The sequence below is a fragment of the Microcaecilia unicolor genome, chromosome 3 (genome assembly GCF_901765095.1).
Source record: "Microcaecilia unicolor chromosome 3, aMicUni1.1, whole genome shotgun sequence".
NCBI lineage: Eukaryota > Metazoa > Chordata > Amphibia > Gymnophiona > Siphonopidae > Microcaecilia > Microcaecilia unicolor.
This window is the reverse complement of record NC_044033.1, coordinates 170,749,106-170,769,827: the sequence shown is the minus strand read 5'-3', so window position 1 is coordinate 170,769,827 and position 20,722 is coordinate 170,749,106. Positions and strand designations below refer to the sequence as shown.

Below are 20,722 nucleotides of genomic sequence, written 5' to 3'. Positions count from 1 at the left end.
GCTCCAAGTAGATGGCCAATGCTCTCTTGCAGTCCAATGTGTGCAACTGACGTTTAGCAGGGCGGGTATGCGGCCTGGGGAAGAATGTTGGCAAGACAATTGACTGGTTAAGATGGAACTCCGACACCACCTTCGGCAGGAACTTTGGGTGGGTGTGGAGCACTACTCTGTTATGATGAAATTTGGTATATGGAGCATGAGCTACCAGGGCTTGAAGCTCACTGACCCTACGAGCTGAAGTAACTGCCACCAAGAAAATGACCTTCCAGGTCAAGTACTTCAGATGGCAGGTATTCAGTGGCTCAAAAGGAGGTTTCATCAGCTGGGTGAGGACGACGTTGAGATCCCATGACACTGTGGGAGGCTTGACAGGGGGCTTTGACAAAAGCAAGCCTCTCATGAATCGAACGACTAAAGGCTCTCCAGAGATGGCTTTACCTTCCACACGATAATGGTAAGCATTAATCGCACTAAGGTGATTCCTTACTGAGTTGGTCTTGAGGCCAGACTCTGATAAGTGCAGAAGGTATTCAAGCAGGTTCTGTGCAGGGCAAGAACGAGGTTCTAGGGCCTTGCTCTCACACCAAACGACAAACCTCCTCCACTTGAAAAAGTAACTCTTTTTAGTGGAATCCTTCCTAGAGGCAAGCAAGACACGGGAGACACCCTCCGACAGACCCAACGCAGCGAAGTCTACGCCCTCAACATCCAGGCCGTGAGAGCCAGAGACTGAAGGTTGGGGTGCAGAAGCGCTCCTTCGTTCTGCAAAATGAGGGTCGGAAAACACTCCAATCTCCACGGTTCTTCGGAGGACAACTCCAGAAGAAGAGGGAACCAGATCTGACGGGGCCAAAAGGGCGCTATCAGAATCATGGTGCCGCGGTCTTGCTTGAGCTTCAGTAAGGTCTTCCCCACCAAAGGTATGGGAGGATAAGCATACAGGAGGCCGGTCCCCCAATGGAGGAGAAAGGCATCTGACGCTAGCCTGCCGTGTGCCTGTAGTCTGGAACAGAACAGAGGCAGCTTGTGGTTGGTCTGAGAGGCGAAAAGGTCCACCGAGGGGGTGCCCCACTCTCGGAAGATCTTGCGTACCACTCTGGAATGAAGCGACCACTCGTGCGGTTGCATGACTCTGCTCAGTCTGTCAGCCAGACTGTTGTTTACACCTGCCAGGTATGTGGCTTGGAGGAGCATGCCGAACTGGCAAGCCCAACGCCACATCCCAACGGCTTCCTGACACAAGGGGCAAGATCCGGTGCCCCCCTGCTTGTTGGTGTAATACATCGCAACCTGATTGTCTGTCCGAATTTGGATAATTTGGCAGGACAGCCGATCTCTGAAAGCCTTCAGTGCGTTCCACATCACTCGGAGCTCCAGGAGGTTGATCTGCAGATCCTTTTCCTGGAGGGACCACAGACCCTGGGTGTGAAGCCCATCGACATGAGCTCCCCACCCCAGGCGAGATGCATCCATCGTCAGCACTTTCGTGGGCTGCGGAATTTGGAATGGACGTCCCAGGGTCAAATTGGTCCGGATGGTCCACCAGAGCAGTGAAGTGCGGCAACTGGTGGAGAGGCGGATGACATCTTCTAGATTCCCGGTGGCCTGAAACCACTGGGAAGCTAGGGTCCACTGAGCAGATCTCATGTGAAGACGAGCCATGGGAGTCACATGAACTGTGGAGGCCATATGACCCAGAAGTCTCAACATCTGCCGAGCTGTGACCTGCTGAGACGCTCTGGTCTGCGAAGCCAGGGACAAGAGGTTGTTGGCCCTCGCTTCGGGAAGGAAGGCCTGAGCCGTCTGGGTATTCAGCAGAGCTCCTATGAATTCCAGAGACTGTGTTGGCTGGAGATGGGACTTTGGGTAATTTATTACAAACCCCAGCAGCTCCAGAAGTTGAATAGTGCACTGCATAGACCGGAGGGCTCCCACCTCCGAGGTGTTCTTGACCAGCCAATCGTCGAGATATGGGAACACGTGCACTCCCAGCTTGCGTAGGTACGCTGCTACCACCACGAGGCACTTTGTAAACACTCGTGGGGCAGAGGCGAGCCCAAAGGGCAGCACACAATACTGAAAGTGCCGTGCGCCCAGTCGGAATCTGAGATACTGTCTGTGAGCTGGCAGTATCGGGATGTGAGTATATGCGTCCTTTAAATCCAGGGAACATAGCCAATCGTTTTTCTGAATCATTGGCAGAAGGGTGCCCAAGGAAAGCATCCTGAACTTTTCTTTGACCAGGAATTTGTTCAGGCCTCTCAGGTCTAGGATGGGACGCATCCCCCCTGTTTTCTTTTCCACAAGGAAGTACCTGGAATAGAATCCCTGCCCTTCCTGCCCGGGTGGTACGGGCTCGACCGCATTGGCGCTGAGAAGGGCGGAGAGTTCCTCTGCAAGTACCTGCTTGTGATGGGAGCTGAAGGATTGAGCTCCCGGGGGACAATTTGGTGGCAGGGAGGCCAAATTCAGGGCGTATCCGCACCGTACTATTTGGAGAACACACTGGTCGGAGGTTATGAGAGGCCACCTTTGGTGAAAAAATTTTAACCTCCCTTAGACCGGCAGATCGTCCGGTACGGACACTTTGAGGGCGGCTATGTTCCCGTGGATCCAGTCAAAAGCCCGTCCCCGGCTTTTGCTGTGGAGGCGCAGGGGGCTGCTTAGGCGCACGCTGTTGACGAGAACGAGCGCACTGGGGCTGTCCCTGTGCCTGACGAGGCCTTCGGGCCGGCTGGGTGTACCTACGCTTTGCAAAAGAATAGGGTACAGCCTGCCGGGCCCGGGAAAAACGTCCACCTGCTGAGGTGGATGCTGAAGGCGCCCGGTGGGAGAGCTTGTCGAGGGCGGTTTCCCGCTGATGCAGTTGGTCCACCAGCTGCTCGACCTTCTCACCGAAAATATTACCCCCCCGGCAAGGGACGTCGGCCAGTCTCTGCTGGGTGCGGTTGTCCAGGTCAGAGGCACGCAGCCATGAGAGTCTGCGCATCACTATACCTTGGGCTGCAGCACGAGATGCCACGTCACAGGTGTCATAAATACCCCTGGACAGGAACTTTCTGCACGCCTTCAGCTGCCTGACCACCTCCTGATAAGGCCTGGACTGCTCCGGCGGGAGCTTATCGACCAGGTCTGCCAGTTGCTTCACATTGTTCCGCATGTGGATGCTCGTATAGAGCTGGTATGACTGGATGCGGGTCACGAGCATGGAGGATTGTTAGGTCTTCCTCCCAAACGAGTCCAGAGTGCGAGACTCCCGCCCCGGGGGCGCCGAGGCGGTATCCCTCGAACTCCGTGCCCTCTTGAGAGCAGAATCCATGACCGCCGAGTCATGGGGCAATTGGGGCCGCATTAACTCTGGGTCCGAGTGGATTCTGTACTGGGATTCCGCTTTCTTGGGGATGATGGGATTAGATAGCGGTCTCATCCAGTTCCGAAGCAGTGTCTCTTTGAGGACATTGTGCAACGGCACCGTGGAGGACTCTCTAGGTGGTGATGGATAGTCGAGGACCTCGAGCATCTCAGCCCTCGGCTCATCCACAGAGACCACGGGGAAGGGAATGCAGATAGACATATCCCTTACAAAAGAGGCAAAGGAGAGGCTCTCCGGGGGTGAGAGTTTCCTCTCCGGTGAAGGCGTGGGGTCAGAGGGGAGGCCCGCAGACTCCTCTGAGGAGAAATATCTGGGGTCCTCCTCTTCCCCCCACGTGGCCTCTTCCTCGGTATCGGACATAAGCTCATGTAGCTGAGTCCTTAACCGGGCCCGGCTCGATGTCGAGGCACCGAGGCCTCGGTGTCGTCGAGCGGTGGACTCCCGCGCCGGCGGGGACGAAGCTCCCTCCATCGACGTCGACGGGGACTCCACCTGCGTGGCGGTCGAGACCGGTGCCGCAAGCAGCGGCGGTGTCGACGGCCTCGGCACCGGGCTAGAGCTCGCCGGCGCCACAGTCAACGGCGCCGAGGGCGCAAGCACCCCCGGCGCCGGCACCGCCTGGCGCATCAGCCCTTCCAGGATCCCTGGAAGGATGGCTCGGAGGCACTCGTCCAGGCCCGCTGCCGGGAAAGACGGTGGGGCCGGTAGAGGTGTCGGGGCCGGAAGCTGCTCGGGTCCAGGAGACGGCACCGAAGTGCTGGGACCCTGACGCGTCGGTACCTCCACAACCGAAGGGGATCTCTCCTCTCGACAAGGACGCTTCGGCGTCGACTCCTCGCCGGCACTGGAACCCTGGTGCATCGAGGGCGACCGATGACGGTGCTTTTTTGATTTTTTGGGGTGCCCGTCATCGGCGCCAAGTGGAGCAGAGGAGGAGGAGGTCGATCCCCCTCGGTCCCGAGTCAGACAGGGTTCGGTCCCGAGGGCCATGGGCCGAGGGAGTGACCGGGGCCGATTGCGCACGCGGCCTCTCACCCCTACCCTCACCGGAGGACCGGCGGGCCGACGGGACCTGTGCTCCTGGGGTCGATGCCATCGGTGCCGATTTCTCGGGCCTCGATACCAGTACCGAAGAACCGGCCGTCGATACCGATGCCGTCGAGGTCGACGTCGAGGGGCCGGCGCAAGTTCCAAAAAGACGGTCCCGAAGAACTTGCCTCGCAACCTGAGTCCGTTTCCGGAGACCGAGACACAAGGAACACGACTTGATATTGTGCTCCGGCCCGAGGCACTGGAGGCACCAAGCGTGGGTGTCGGTCTGCGAGATCGGCCGGCCGCACCGACCACACTTTTTAAATCCACTCGGGACCTTCGAGGACATAGACGGAAAAATCGCGTCGGCGAAGTTAAAGTTGTCGATGGTGGCGGTAATCACACCTCGAAAAATAAATCGAGGGGAAAAAGGGAGCGCGTACTCCTTCTTTTTTTTTTCTTTGAAGAAAGAAAAAGTGGAGCGCGCGGCAACTAAGTAAAATAAAATAAAGAAGTTCGCGTAAACGCGACGGTTTTTCCGGGGCTGAAAACAGAGAGAGCGGCGAAGGCACGACTCTCTCCAGTCGCGGAAAAAAAGGAACTGGCGGGAACGGTCGCGCACGGGCGGGAAGACGGCCGCGCATGCGCGGTGGGCGTGCCCTGCGTGCGGACCGCCCGCGAAGCTTCTTCCGGTTGGTGGGGGCTGCCGCGGACGTCACCCAGTCATGAGAACAAGCAGCCTGCTTGTCCTCGGAGAATATAAGGCTACATGCAGGAGTTTTTTCCTATATTGCGGCTGTTATTTCTGTAAGGCACGCTTGGCTTTAAAGATTTTCTCCGTTCCCGTTCATAGGTATTGGATACATACACAGTTTATATTATTTACATCCAAACCTTGACCCCTGAAGCAGGCGTTATTTAATGCCGAAACATGGCCCGTGTCGGGTCATTTATCAATAAAATACTCCTGTTGTCTCAGTCTTGAAGGCCCAGTGTTGCTTTTTTTGCTTGTGTAATTGTTAATTGTGCATGCTTTATTGTAATTCACCGTGAACAGTGGAATGAGTGAAAAAAAATGTCTAAAATAAATTCAGTGCCAGTATTGTCTAATTTAGGACAGTAAAAAACCTGTCCTAATTTATGCGGGTATCTGCATTGAATATCACACTGTTATCTAGTTAACTCCCAACCTCTCCATTATACCTGGACATTCAGGACCAGCAAATACCCAGATATTGGCATTCATACTGCCCCAAGTATCTAAAGCAGGGATTTTGAACCCAGTCCTTGGGGATCCCCAATCTAGTCTGGTTTTAGATATCCACAATGAATATGCACGACTACCTCCACTGTATACAAATATATCTCATGTATATTCATTGTGGATATGTGGAAAGGCTGACTGGCTTGGGGTTCCCCAAGACTGGATTCAGAAACCCTGATTGAAATTCATTTGTGCAATACTTGGTTAGACTTTATAACAGAGAGGGCAGGTCCAACATTAACCTTTGTGATGATTGCAAGCAACAAAAAGGTTCCCTATATTTTATTTCATCAGCTAAATACTGTGGTTTCCTCCTCTCCCTACCCCTGTAAATTGACTTGTAAACTAAACAAAGGGGTCGATGCACAAAAATCCCTGGTAACATCCGCTCGCTATTTCTACCTTGGTAAAAATTACCAAGATGGAAATAGTAAGCAATGCTCAGAAGAAATCGTATGCAAATGAGATGCGCAGACTTTTACCATGCAGCTCGCAGGGAAGGCTGACAGGGCATGCACAGAGCATCCACTTGCAAATATGTGCATACCCAGACTAGCCCTCCATGGCGTTTCACGGCTTTCATTTAAGAATACAAGCTGTGTGTATGAAAGCCATGTGTAGATTTTCCCCCCTACTTGAAAACAACAGCCGGGGGGGGGGGGGGGGGGGGGGGGTGGAGGAAGAGAAAAGGCAAAAAAAGGATATATGGGGAGAAACAGCTAATGCTGTCACTCAGCACAGAAGAAAAGCAGAGTAAGATTCCTCACACCTCAAAGGCGAGAGAGCAGGGGGAAAGGAACCAGCATAAGTGAAGCCAGCTCTTACCAACATGCTGGGCTCCTCTCCAGCAGAACTATCCAGTAGAATCCTTCCAACACAGAATGCACAGCTGAATGGTAATAAGCTCATTTTAATAAATTTGCATATCATTCCCGCTGTCTGCTACCAGAGACGGAAAACAGCCCTAAGTGCATCCCCCGCTGAATAACGTGCTCGCTAAACCGGCTGGAAACAGTCAAGAAAGCACGTTGCTGGCCCAGTAAGTTTGATTAATCTTCCCCTGAGTAACAAACTACAAACAACATTCACTTCTAAGGTTTGAATACCAGGCGGACAGCAATGTTTTGTACTAAATAGAGCAGATACGACATATTACAGAAGTCAGGTCTAGATACTAGCACCAAATTCTCACAAGAAGATAGAATCTTCAGTTATCAAATTCGTATGAAGCAAGGAAAAGCTTTGTTCTAAAATAAGTTAACCCATGCGTGTATTTAAAATTATGGTTGAGGACATTTACGCCTGCTTCAAGGTAAGTGTAAATGTCCTCACCTGCAATATAGGCATCATTTCTGCTACTTATGCTAGTATTGTATTAAGATAGGTAGGTGCCTGCTTATCTCTATAAAACAGGCATTTGAAAAAGCACTTATACTAGGGTAACCCTTTATAAAAGACTATGAGCAGACAAAATCCTCTGAAAAAGCAATCATCATATGCAGCCAGTAGCCTATTCATCATTTTTAAATTAATTTTGATTTAGTAGAGTTGTATGACTATCTAAAATGAAGACGTGTATCACTTTTAGATGTTAAGATAAAGCTTATTCCAACAGAATTCATGCAACATTTGGGTGTACTAAACTTTCAGGCAATGGACCTTAAAAAAAGAGGCAGGGTTCTAACAAAAGAAAGTGTACAAAAGAGGGGTAAACAGTATGAATAAAGAAAAGCAATTTATGTCTTTTCTAATTACACAAATTGGTAATTATCTTAAAGAAAACCATATTCCCCTATTCCTGTCATTTGGGGCATAGGCAATGCTTCGCCTATTACTCCAAGTCTCCAAAGGTAACAAACCTCATTGTTGTTCCTCTAGATACTTTATGCCTGAGCTCTCATGTCCAAGGCCCCCTTGGAGCTACAGATGGATGGGTCTTCTGAATGTGAGAGCACAAAGCACAAAACATTCACAGATTCACAACATTATCCCAGATTATCATTTGGACATACTCTACCTGCCTGACGCTGAAACTGCTTATGCTACGCCACCTGGTTATACTTATTTCCACATTGGGAGACCACACCATAGAGATGGCGGTCTAGCTCTTCTTTTCTTAGAATACATACCTTTGTCGATTTCAGATTCTCAGATATGTGATTCAATGGAGGTTTTGGCCCTTCACTTGTGGTTCCCTACACTATTAAACCTTAATTATCTTCTACGTTCCTCCAACAACATTCTCTGCCACTCTTAAGAGAATTACAGGATACTATAATCCACTATCACCTGCTATCATCAAACACAATCTATCTCGGTGACTAACATTCATACGGATAACCTACTGAATGCCTTTACTAAAGATTCTACGTTTTTTTTCTTTAGGATATCAGTCTTATTCAACACATTATACTGCCAACTCATATTGCAGGACATACTATAAACCTTATTCTTTTGGAAACTAAATGTTCTTCTCCAATTACAAACAGCATCACTACCTTTCTCCCCTGGACTAATCATTCTCTCATTACTTCTCAACTCATAAGCTCCAAACCTGCAACGTCCAACCATCCTAAGATAAATACATGTCAGAAAAGTGACCTTTCATCCATCAATGAAGAGGCATCTTTTGAGAACTTTACCGTGGATTTCGATCACTTTGCTTCACTTTGTATAGAACAGTAGGCTCAAGTCTTGGATGCAGCTCTTTTGCCTACTTTAGGTAAGACTGCACTTACAGTTGTTATTGGACTAACAATACATTTTTGATTAGCTTTCAAAGGTAACCCTTCTTCTTCAGATCTGAAATAAGCAAATGTTGACAAATATCGGAATATATAAATGAAACAAAGGCATACCAAGAGGGTGGGGTGGCTTAGGTGAGAAACAGGGAGCGCTGGGTGGGTGAGAGACAGGGAGAGTTGGGTGGCTGATAAGAGGGTGATGAAGCAGTATAAGTTTATGGTTATAGTGGGATAGAAAGTCCTGTCTGGTGGGTGCCAAAATATTTCATCCTTTTGACTTCAAAGGTCTTACATTCCTGGACTATCTCACCATAAGATCATTGATGCATTCTTCTGGTTTTATAAAATGCTGTCCCACAGAGGTGACATCCTAATTGGCAACGGAATATTTAATACTATGTCAATGTAAATTGAGTCTTATCTTTAGCATCTGGCTGGTTTCTCCAATATACCACCCTTCTTCACACTTTCATTGAATGATATACACCACATTTGAAGAATAGCATGTGAAAGATCCACTTACGCTAAATGTTTTTCCCATGTGAGTGACTGTGGGATCCTGTGAGATGTGTTGGCATAGTTTGCAGCTAGGCATATTGCAGAGATGTATGCCATTCTCTTCTTATTGAGTTTATACTGGGAGATTGCTTTTCACTAATTTCTGTTAAAAAATTATGTGGCTATCTACACACTACTTTACTCAACATCTTTAATGCAACTTAATGGATGGTCAGATCTATGGCGTTTACTCCATCCTACAGCGAGGGCTTACTCTTTTTACTCTGCTCCTCATCATACCTACTCTAGGTTGGATTGTATATTGGGTTCCAAGGACATAATACCCATGTTACAGTTTGCTAAAATTCATGAAATATCCATTTCAGATCATGTTGCAGTTACATGTGAGAAATTCTATTTTAATGCTGCCTTTTTTTACAACACATTTCTCAAAGGTCTTCTGAAATTTTTGATCTTAATTGTGATCTCTCCGTGTCCTTTACAACCATATGGGGATCTTATAAGGCCTGGTTACTTGGTAAAGTAATCAGTTGTTCTGCTCATCTCAGGAAAACTAATAATGCTTCCATCACCCAATTGGAAAAAGAAATTATTAACTGGAGTCCACTATGTACTCCAACTCTTCCAACACTTCACTTCAGAAATTACGTCTCCTAAAACGCAACATAATTCAGTCTGACGTAGCAAATGCAATAACCTTTAAACAATGTGCTGTGTGCTATTTGGAGGCCAATAAGGACTAAACAGTGCATAGCATGCATCAGATCAGCTTCTGGATCATCTTATATAAACTTTTCTCAGATCCTCGATGCCTTTAAGCAATTTTACACTGACTCATACTCATCAGAAAGTTCTGCCACCAAGTATGACATATCATCTTTACTGTCACAACTACAATTACCTCATCTTTCTTCGCAACAGATACAGACTCTCAATAATCCCATTCTTTCCAGTGAAATACTGATGGCCATTAAGTCTTTGCCAACTGCTAAAGCTCCTGATCCCAATGGACTGCCTGCATAATTTTATAAAGAATTCTCTGCTTAACTCGTGCCTAAACTACTATTATATTACCAAGCTCTACTTGACAATCCACAGCGTGTGGGCAGATTTCTTGAAACTAGCATTGTGGTTTTACCGAAGCCCAACACAGACCCTTAGCTTGAACAAAATTACAGGCCCATATCTCTTCTGAACTTGGATTACAAAATATACACGAAACTACTTTGCACCAGATGCGCAAGTTATACACTCTCATACACTGAGGTCAGGCTGGGTTTTTAAAGAACTGTTTGGTGCTGATAACACAAGACTGCTGTCACCTTATACACTCTGCTGGGTCAAGGGCCTACCCTATTTTATCTCTTTCTTTGGATGCACAGAAGGCCTTTGACCGGAGTGGAAATACTTGTTCTTTCTCATTTTGGAATTCTGGATAAATTTCTTCAAATCTTGCAATTACTGTATATATGTCCAATGGATAGAATTGTGGCCAATGAAGATCTCTCTTAATCCTTCATATTAAGAAGATGTACCTGCCAGTGCTGACCAATTTCAACATTATTATTTGACTCTGGAGTCACAGTTGGCTGCATTTTTTTACTTTTGACATTGGACCTCATTTTTCTTTTAAATGCAGGTATTGCAGAACATGCTTTGAATCTGTGAATGTACTGTGGAAACCTATGTAACCCCTGATGAAGGTTTTTCAGAAACTTGGCCAGGTTGGGTCCTGTTTCCATTAAGTTGACAACCAGATATACTCTTCCTGTGTTTGTCCTTCCTTGTATCACTGCTTCTATTTGGTTGTCTGTTCTACTTCTGCAGTAGACTGTCTCCTGTTTGTTTCTGCTTTATTCTATTGCAAATCTGTAAAAGGAGAGCACGTTGACACAGCAGAAATGTATTATATGTACAGTCACATGGACACTTACAAGTGTCTGGCTTATGTTGAGCCAATATGTTTGTGACAACATATAATCATTGACTGCCCCCAGCCTCCAATGGTGCACAGTATTTGCTTATTATGAAATTGCTCGTGTTCAATTTTTAAATATATGTGTCTTAATATCACACAGTGTCCATATCACTTTTTTTATATAATTATTTTTTGTGCATTCATAGAGTTCTAGAATGCATCCAGTGCACTTTCACCAGGATGGGCATGAAGCTTGGGAAAAAATGTTAGAAGGACAATAGACTGACTCTGATGGAACTCTGACACAAACTTAGGGTGCATGCAGAGAACTACTCTGTTATGATGAAATTTTGCTTAAGATGGATCAGCTACTATAGCCTGAAGCTCACTGACCCTGCAAGCTGAAGTAACAGCCACCAAAAACAAAACCTTCCAGGTAAAACTTCAGATGACAGAAATCAAGTGGATCAAAAGGAGTTTTCATCAGCTGGGTGAAGACGACACTGAGGTCCTATGACACAGGTGGAGGTTTGACAGGGGGCCTTGTAAACAGCAAACCTCTCATGAAGCAAACAACTAGAGAGGCTGTCCAGAGATGGGCTCACCTTTCACATGGGTATGGTAAGCCCTAACTGCACTGAGATGAACCCTTATGGAGTTGGTCTTAAGACCAGACTCAGAGAGATGCAGAAGGTATTCAAGCAGGGTCTGTGTAAGGCAAGAAAGGGGATCTAGGGCCTTGCTCTCACACCAGATGGCAAACCTCCTCCATTTGAAAGAATAACACCTTTTGGTGGAATCTTCCCTGGAAACTGGCAAGACTCTGGAGACACCCTTAGAATTTGCTTCCTTGCATCTTCCTAAGTTCTCAACATCCAAGCTGTGAGGACCAGAGGCTGGAGTTTGGAATATAGAAGAGATCCCTCATTCTGCGCTATGAGGGTTGGAAAACATTCCAATCTCCAAGGTTCTTTGGGCGATAACTCCAGAAGAAAAGGGAACTAGAGCTGCCTGGGCCAATATGGGCTATCAAGATGCTCTCAGATGGCAATTTGGTGATCTTTGATGCCAATGCAGGGTGTACCTGAGACAGACTATTTGGAGAACACATTGGTCGGAGGTTAAAAGAGGCTACCTTTCTTGGAAAAAAAAACTCAGCTTCCTCACCACTAGTAGGTCATCGGGCAGGGTCACAGTCACTCAGGTACCTGGTCCCTGCTGTATGGAGATCCCAGCATTGGTACCTCAATGGAGGGGGAGCATTCCTCCTGGTCTTGAAGCTTCTTGGGGATTGAATTCCTAAGTACCTCAGTGCTCCCAGCAGCATGTGTTGAAGGGGATCGATGCTTGTGCTTCTTGGCCTTTGGTGCCGATGAGGACAACATCCAATCCTCATGCCTCCTTCATGTCGGGTCCGATGATGACTGGTTCCGGGGCCCCTGCATAACGTAAGGCATCAAGGGAAGTGAAGACTTGCTCGATGCACATCCCCTCCCAGTGTCAGATATGGGTCGAGCAGCCATAGGGACCGATGCACCCGATGCCAGTGCAAGCCAATGTTGATGCAAACGATTAAGACCTGGCTCCAAAATATTTTTCTCTCTGAGCATCTCTGGACAGCTGTGTTCTTTTCTGCATATGCTTGCAAAAAAGACAGCTGGTAGGACTATGTTCTGGCCCCAAACATTGGCAGCACCAGGAGTGGGTGTCAGTTCCAGAGATGGTGCTGATTGCACCGAGCACAGCACTTGAAGCCACTGAGAACCTTTGATGACATGGAAGGAAAAACAGCCATGGCCAAATCAAACAACTTGACGGTGATAGAAAAAGGGGCAAATCACCAAGAAAAAATGAGGGGAAAAATCTCAACCAAAGCTCAGATGTAAGCAGGCCTCATGAACATGAAAAATAAAAAACCAAGAAAACTTAAAAGTGAGGAAAATTACCTAAAATCTTTAAGAGAAGGGAAGGAAAATTTCCCCCCCCAAAAGAAAGACAAAATTGAGCAAAAATACCCAAAGGGATGGCACAAAATAGCTCAAAAAGCAGCAATGCACCAGATACTGCGAGGGGCCGCGAGCAGCATGTTCTCTCCTCACAGTGGATGAAGAGAGACTGATGGTCCCACACACACTCTCATGGTGGGCAAAAAGGCACTCACACATGCACAGCGGGGATGCTGTCATATGCTTTTAAAAGCTTTAGGTATGCTGTAAAAGCGTTCCACACCGAGCGACATGGATAATGTCACCCACATGTGAGAATAACATAGCCTGCTTATCCTTGGAGAAAATACATTTTCCTCTTTGATCTGTATTTCCATTGAAGAACAAAAATGTTCCTGCATTTTTTGCACAAAAAAAGGCCACATTTAGTTTTAGAGTGCCCTTCATAGTCTAATCTAATAATGAATGTAAAAGAACACATATATTTAGAAGGCATCTGCCCTCCACTGCACTAACCATCTTTCACTGAAGCACCGGTGGCAACTTTAACAATATATTAGCATCAGATTTTTATATTCTGGGAAAGCCAGATGAATCATTTATATGAGAATTTTATTTTAGAAGGAGCCCAAGAAATAGCTGTGAAGCACAACAGCGTGAAGACAGCATTTATTATCAAGAGCAGCAGCAACCAATGGTTGCCAATGACAGGTCAAAAGTCGGCAGAATGGCAATATGCAATTTATGATCTAGTAACAGATGCTACACTATTATTATTCTGTATGTATAGTAAATGCTATGCCATACCTTAACTGAAAATAAGTTATTAGTATTTTAGAAAAAGGAATTGGGGTACTAATAATTACAGAATAGCTTCCTCCATGTTCAATTTAATGTAATAACTTTGTTGAACTACACTAATGGGCGCTCAGACCATATCCCACATTAACAGCAGAAGCTGGAAGGGAAGAAAAAGTGGTCGCTATAACAATCTCAGCAGTCAAGGGTCACAGGTTCAGGACATTCAGGGATATGAGAAGGTATCAATCAGTAAAGCTTGAATACCAACAGGCAGTCACAGGAACCCATACAATGTTTCCTTGCAGAAAGGGCTACACTAGGGAGTGAAAGAGAAATTGTTTTGTTAAATCTTTTTCCCTGTTTATGTCAGTATCTGTACTTCCTGTTTGTATCTAGTGTTTTCAAGAAAAAGAAGTTGGGAAAGAAATGTATATGGTAAATACTGGGGGAGGGGGGGTGTTTGCTCACACTTCCTACTAGAAAAGCACTTGACTGGCAGCTTCCATTGCTAATTGGTTGCTCTCAAATTCTTTAAAACAATGCTTAAATTTACTCAAGCTTCTTACAGGAAATCTGGTCTTATATGATCACTATCCCCGTTCCTAATAATTTTTGAACCATACATCTAATGTTGTTCAAATCTATGCCACAGACAAGACAGTGCTCAGTGATCCTCCCTACCCCCTCTCCAGTTTATGTAATTTGTGTACATTCACACTTTAAAATTATTTTTAAAATGTTTCTAACATCCTTGGAAAACAGATCAGTTTAATTCAGATGAAATTACAGGAAGGTTACAGCACATTATGATGCAATATCAATGCCCTATGGTTATACTTGTGACCACTACAAGACTCCATTTCTTGACTAGTTTCTTACAGCAAAACACCATTTCTAATACTTAATGAAATATTTTGACTACAAATTCTTGATGGTAGAAATACTTAGGGAATGCTACATGCATGTGGAGAGAAAGTTTTATGCTCTGATGAGATGCTAAGTGATAGGTGCAGTGTAAAAGAAAAATAGCATATCACCTAGCGAACACCAGGGCTATAATGAAGCATGGCAGTGGCTTTACGTGGAGAAAACCTTTGCACCAGAGGGGACGGCTTTTAAGTTAGGTTCGTTGGGAATAGGTGGACAAAGCATCCAGGTAAGTAGAAATCTTCAGTTAATTAACGCACTAAATATCTGTACAGAAGCGGAAGAAAGAGCAACATCAGAAAGCAGTGTATACTAACGCCCGTATTATGGGAAATAAAAGTACCAGTAAAAAGGCTGTAATGGAACAGGCTGTCTTGGATTTAGGGAGAATTCATCAAGGTGCGCTAAAAGCTCGCTGTTTACCACACCTTGATTCCCCGCTTCAGTAACCTGTGGGATCTCAGAATCACAGGTTGCTGAATCCTGGGATAAGAGAATAACTCTGATTGTGAGCCACTTTGCAAGCAGTGTTATTATTCTATGGGCCTCGGAGCATCAGGCCGGAAAGCTATGTCCCAATGCTCCAAGTGCGCCAGAGTGAGATTTCACCCCCCCCCCAGCATCCAGGTCAACCCCCCAACTTAAGCCCCCTGCAAAACAAGCCCCGCCCTTGGGGTCTCCAGGGGGTCTTCTGGAAGTTTCATGGAGGGTCTTCTGGCAATAGCAATGTCCATTTGCTACTGCCCTGTCCAGTACTGCATGACTACTGCTAGGGCTCATATTTCCTTATAAGGAAATATGATCCCTAGCACTAGTTGTTCAAGACTACCACTAGAGATGCCAATTTGGATGTAGTACTTGACTGGGCAGGAGTGACTGGGCACTACTCCTGCCTGAAGACCCCCAGAGGACCCCCCCCCCCCCCAGACCACCAATAATGTTCAGGTAGCCCTTTAAGGGGAAGGCTGAGGGGGCATTAAGTCGGGGGGGGGGGGGGAGGATCCTACTCTGGGGCGTTCTGGCATGTGCCCAATGGATTACAGGATATGAGGCAGTATGGATTTCCTGGAGGAAGGACTTGCAGATGACATTGATCAATTTCTTTAATAAAGCTATCATACATATTCATTGTGGGTGGAGATCTAATATGGAAAAATCCTCACGTAATTGTAAATTAAACAGAGGCGTAGCCAGACTCACTATTTTGGATGGGCCCAGAGGTAACTTGGATAGGCCCTTCCAACCACCCCCCTCCACAATATCTTCCTGGAGATATTTTTAAAAATACAGATTTTTTTCACCTACCCCATATCTCCCCTTCTCTTCTCCGCGGTGTCCTGGAATCTGTGTACCATACAGGCATCCTCTGAGCTTGCAGTGATTCATTCTCGCTGATTGCGCTGGCCCTGCAGGCTTCCATCTGCCATGTGTCCATGTCCAGCTCTCGCTGACATCATTGCCTGTATCCTGTCTGATGGGACGTGGCAAATGGAAGCCTGCGGGGCTAGCGAAAGCAGCGAGAATGAATTGATGCAGGCGCTGAAGATGTCTGTATGGTACATCGGGGAAGGATGGGGTTCAGAGACAGAAGCACAGATGCTGGGATGCCGAGGAGGAAAGAGGGGGGAGAGCAGTATGGTGCTGCCGCTGAGAGGACCTGTGCCCACCCAGGCCTACCCATAGCTATGCCACTGGAATGAAAGCAAAGGGCACAAGAGCCCAGTTCTGGTACCTACTGAGCAGGAGACAACTGTCTGGTCAAACAACAAAATCAGTTGGGCCTTTATGAATTTACTGTTTGAAAGAATTTATTTCAAAATTCTTACCAGAAGCAATTTACTATAAAAACATACCTGAGCCAGACCATATAAACTTGATTCCTAAAATGAGAAAAGCATCATATGGGTAAGCATCATTTTAATCATTCAGCATTCAAACTTACGTCTCCATGTTGTCACCTTCAAGCACTGTCTGCACTGGTAGATATCCAAGTCGGGGGTGTTTGGTAAAATACTTCTTTGACCGAAACTTGTTCTTCAGGACTTTAGTGAAATCTCGTACATCTTCTCCTGATGTGGTCTGAAAATAAAGTAGCAAAAATCAATATAACATTTCCAAATACTTTGCAGAAAATGACTCTAGGGAAGGGAGTTCAGAAGGTTGGCAGCTTTAATAACATGTAGTTATGGGATCTTGTCACAGTGACATGACAGCTCATTGTTTTCTTCATAATTATAAGATTTGTTTAACGTGCACAAAATGGTCACCTGCTTGATATCAAATACAGTTAGGACACATTTAGTCACCAGTATTGCCTCTGAAATACAGCCCCATGAAAAACAGGGGAAAGGCAAAGGCTGCACCACTAAGGTTGTTACCAAATTCTTATGAGGTTATTCTTGTCGCATTACTTAAGAAGCTCATGTTAGCTATGCTCTAAAATAATTTATGAAGGAGCTTCCAAATGCACCGCACTGTTCCAATCCAGTTCTTTCAAAGTGAAGTCTGCGGATCGATCATTCACCCCAACTATGCAGTGGTCCTCAGGTGTGGTCCTAGAGGAGCCCCTTAGCCAGTCTGGTTTTCAGGATATCACAATGAATATGTTATGAGATAGATTTGTATACAGCGGCGGGATGTAGATCTTTTATATGCATATTCTTTGTGGATATCCTGTAAACCAGACTAGCTAACACAATTAGGGGCATAAACGAACGGGGCACCCAAGTTTCCCTGAAGGCGTCCTCGCAGGACGTCCCGCGAAGGGGCAGGGAAACCCATATTATTGAAACAAGATGGGCGGCCATCTTTTGTTTCGATAATACGGTCAGGGACGCCCAAATCTCAACATTTAGGTCGACCTTAGAGATGGTCGACATAAATGTTGAGATGGTCGACCTTACAATGGTCGTCCCCGGTTTTCGGCAATAATGGAAACTGAGGACACCCATTTCAAAAACGACCAAATCCAACTCATTTGGTCATGGGAGGAGCCAGCATTCGTAGTGCACTGGTCCCCCTGACATGCCAGGACACCAACCGGGCACCCTAGGGGGCACTGCAGTGGACTAACTGATGCACTAACTGAACGGAAAAAGCCCTTCCCTTATCGATCACTTAGCGATTTGGAAAGAAACGGGCATGCATGAAGGAAATCACATGCAAATGAGCTGCTCGCTGTTAGCTCATTTGCACACAATTTCCTTCCTAAGGAGGGGAAGCTAGTGCAGAGCAGCCAAGCGTTATGCGTGGCTGCTCTGCGCATGCCAAAGACAGCTTCATACACACAGACAAGCTGCGTGTATAATAGCCATCTATAACCTTAAAAAAACACAAGTCCAGGTGAAAACGTCCAAGTGCTCGTCAGGGGCGTCTTTTTTTTTTTTTATTATGGGTGAAGGACGTCCAAGTGTCAGGTGCCTTCGCTATGCCTCCAATCCCTGCGACGGGCAGTTGAGGACGTCCAAAATGTCTATGTTTCTGTGAGAAGGACATCCATGCCTTTGCTATGCCTCCAACACCCCATTTATTTATTTATTTGGATTTTGCATCACAAGTAGCAGCAGTGGGATTTGAACCGGCCACCTCTGGATTGCAAGACCAGTGCTCTAACCACTAGGCCACTCCTCCACTCCCTTGAAATTTGGCCGCCCCTGTGTGTGTGTGTGAGGGCAGTTCAGGTTGTCCAAAATGTTTGAAAGAAGGACATCCATGCCTTCACTATGCCTCCGCTGACACACACATACCTCCCCCCCCCCCCCCCCCCAGGGACCTGCATCATGCTGCGATGGACCTGAGCATGATATTTGAGGCTGGCAAAAAAAGTTTTTAAAGTTGTTTTTTTCAGGGTGGGAGGGGGTTAGTCACCACTGGGGGAGTCAGGGGAAGTCATCCCCGATTCCCTCCGGTGGTCATCTGATCAGTTCGAGCACCTTTTTGAGACTTGGTCGCAACAAAAAATGGACCAAGTCGGCCAAGTGTTCGTCAGGGATGCCCTTCTTTTTTCTATTATCGCTCAAGGATGCCCATCTGTTAGGCACGCCCCAGTCTTGCCTTCGCTACGCCTCCGAAACGCTCTCGGGAACTTTGGTCGTCCCCGCGATGGGAAGCAGTTGGGGACACCCAAAATCGGCTTTCGATTATGCAGATTTGGGCGACCCTAAGAGAAGGACGCCCATCTACCGATTTGTGTCGAAAGATGGGCGCCCTTCTCGTTCGAAAATAAGCCTGAATATCTCACCTCAGTCACACATGCAGAACACAGACACAAACTGGATACCCAAAGAAAACAATCTCTGCATGCTGAGCAACACAGGAGAAATAGAAATGTAGTTACTCCTACACTGAGCAACGTATAAAGATATCAGAGGTGTACATTGCAAAACCAAAGACTTCTCACAAAAAGAGACAGCAAAATATGTTGTGCCCTGCTGCAAGGCTGTATATGGAATCCGAGCAGGGACAATGCAGACCAGCACCACAACCCAAGAACTGTTTGTTACTACCTGTGCACGATTTCAGTCCCCCAGGGCTACAAGCAGGTCAGATTTTTAGGGTATCCCTACTGAATTTGAATGAGATAGAGCTATATATGTACTATCTCCACCACATGCAAATCAACCTTATGCACACCCATTAGATATATCCTGACAACCTGACCCATTTGTGATCTTCAAGGGCTGAACTTGTGAACCACTACCATGTATATATAAACACATTCTTCACATTCATCTATGTTTTCCACATTCTTATGTCTAAAGGGTGTTTCAATATGCGTTCATGTAGGAGTTTCACTGGTCTACACAACAAAAAGCTTTCATTACATAAGCCTTCATTCAATATTTGATGGAAGCCCTATCTGCATAGTATTAGCTATGATATATTTAAAATATGGGTCTATCAACTTTGTACAGTGGGATAGTGTAGTTCCTGCCTATTCTTTTTGGCAGAATAGTTCACACTCGGTTTCAAGCTGTCAAAAGATCATTTGTAGATTGAACTCAAGTCTTGCCACAAAACTTTGGATTCAGGTCAGGGCTTTCACCGATAACCTTCATTTTCTTGTTACTATCATTCCATTGCTGAGCTGATGCGAGAAGCATTGGGGGGTAATGGTGCCAGAAGGAGAGAAATTTAAAATATCTTGCCACTCTATGTGACTGCTCAGTGTGTGCCTGAAGATGGCAGTCCTTCTCCTGATGTATATATATCTGAATTACTTGCTACCTCCTCTGCCACACTTATGTCCTTTCACCACTTCTACTCAATCTGTTCCACAGTCCTTTAGTACTTTACTGCAAAATCATGGCATCAGTGTACATTATTATGCAGACGATATCCTGCTCATTCACTATACTAATAGCAATAATCCTTCTCTGCATATTATGCAAACCTATTTAGATTCTGTCTCCTCTTGGCTTCTGATGCATCACCTTCTACCTAACCCTGATAAAGCAGTGACTTGTTGATCGATTGACCAGGTTCACTAGCCCAGCCTTGCTCCCACCCTACTTGGCTCTACCATACAACTTGTATAGTCCTTTACATATTTAGGGATAATGATAGATTTCCAGCTATCCTTTACCCAACAAACTGCTGCTGTCACTAAAGCAGATTATTTTACCATGCAAATGCAAAGATTGGTTTGTTATTATTTTGATAACTCTGCTTTCATTTTTTCATGCTTCATAATCTCTCCCTCTTGGTTTACAATAATGTGGTGTATACTGGTTTATCTTATTATGCTATACGGAGACTTCAAACCCTGCAGAACACTGCTACATGGGCTTAAAAACTACGATTATAACACTTCCCTTTTGGTTCGTCTCTACTGGCTTCCTGTAGAATTTAGAATTCAATTTAAAATCCTTGTTCTTGCACATTGGACTTTCTATGAAGGTCAACCATCCTATCTTTCTACTCTTATCATCCATATGTTCCTCCCTATATCCTCTTGGGAGTCAAGCATGCAAGACCATTACTTGGAACATGGGTTTAATCCTGAGGGCTCAGATCTCCCTTCCTCTCATGCCTCTCAGGACAGCATCTCTTAGGTCTTGAAGCTGGCCTCTTTGGACAATTTTAAAGGAAGGAGTATCTAAATACTCTCCTCCTTTCGAGGATGGTGTTTCATCTCAGTGGAATCAGGCATTCTCTCTTCCAGTGGTAAAAAGCCACTGTATCCTACTACATTATTTT

At 46.0% G+C, this 20,722-nt stretch overlaps 1 protein-coding gene across 7 annotated transcripts in view; it reads right to left on the bottom strand.

Moving 5' to 3' along the window:
• Positions 1–20,722, bottom strand: part of LOC115465822 (utrophin-like) — a 1,296,369-nt gene that overhangs the window by 89,162 nt on the left and 1,186,485 nt on the right. For all 7 annotated transcript variants that reach the window (XM_030196568.1, XM_030196575.1, XM_030196573.1 and 4 more), the window contains one exon: positions 16,467–16,603. In XM_030196568.1, the coding sequence (XP_030052428.1) occupies positions 16,467–16,603 (137 nt within the window). The remainder of the gene's footprint in view (positions 1–16,466; positions 16,604–20,722) is intronic.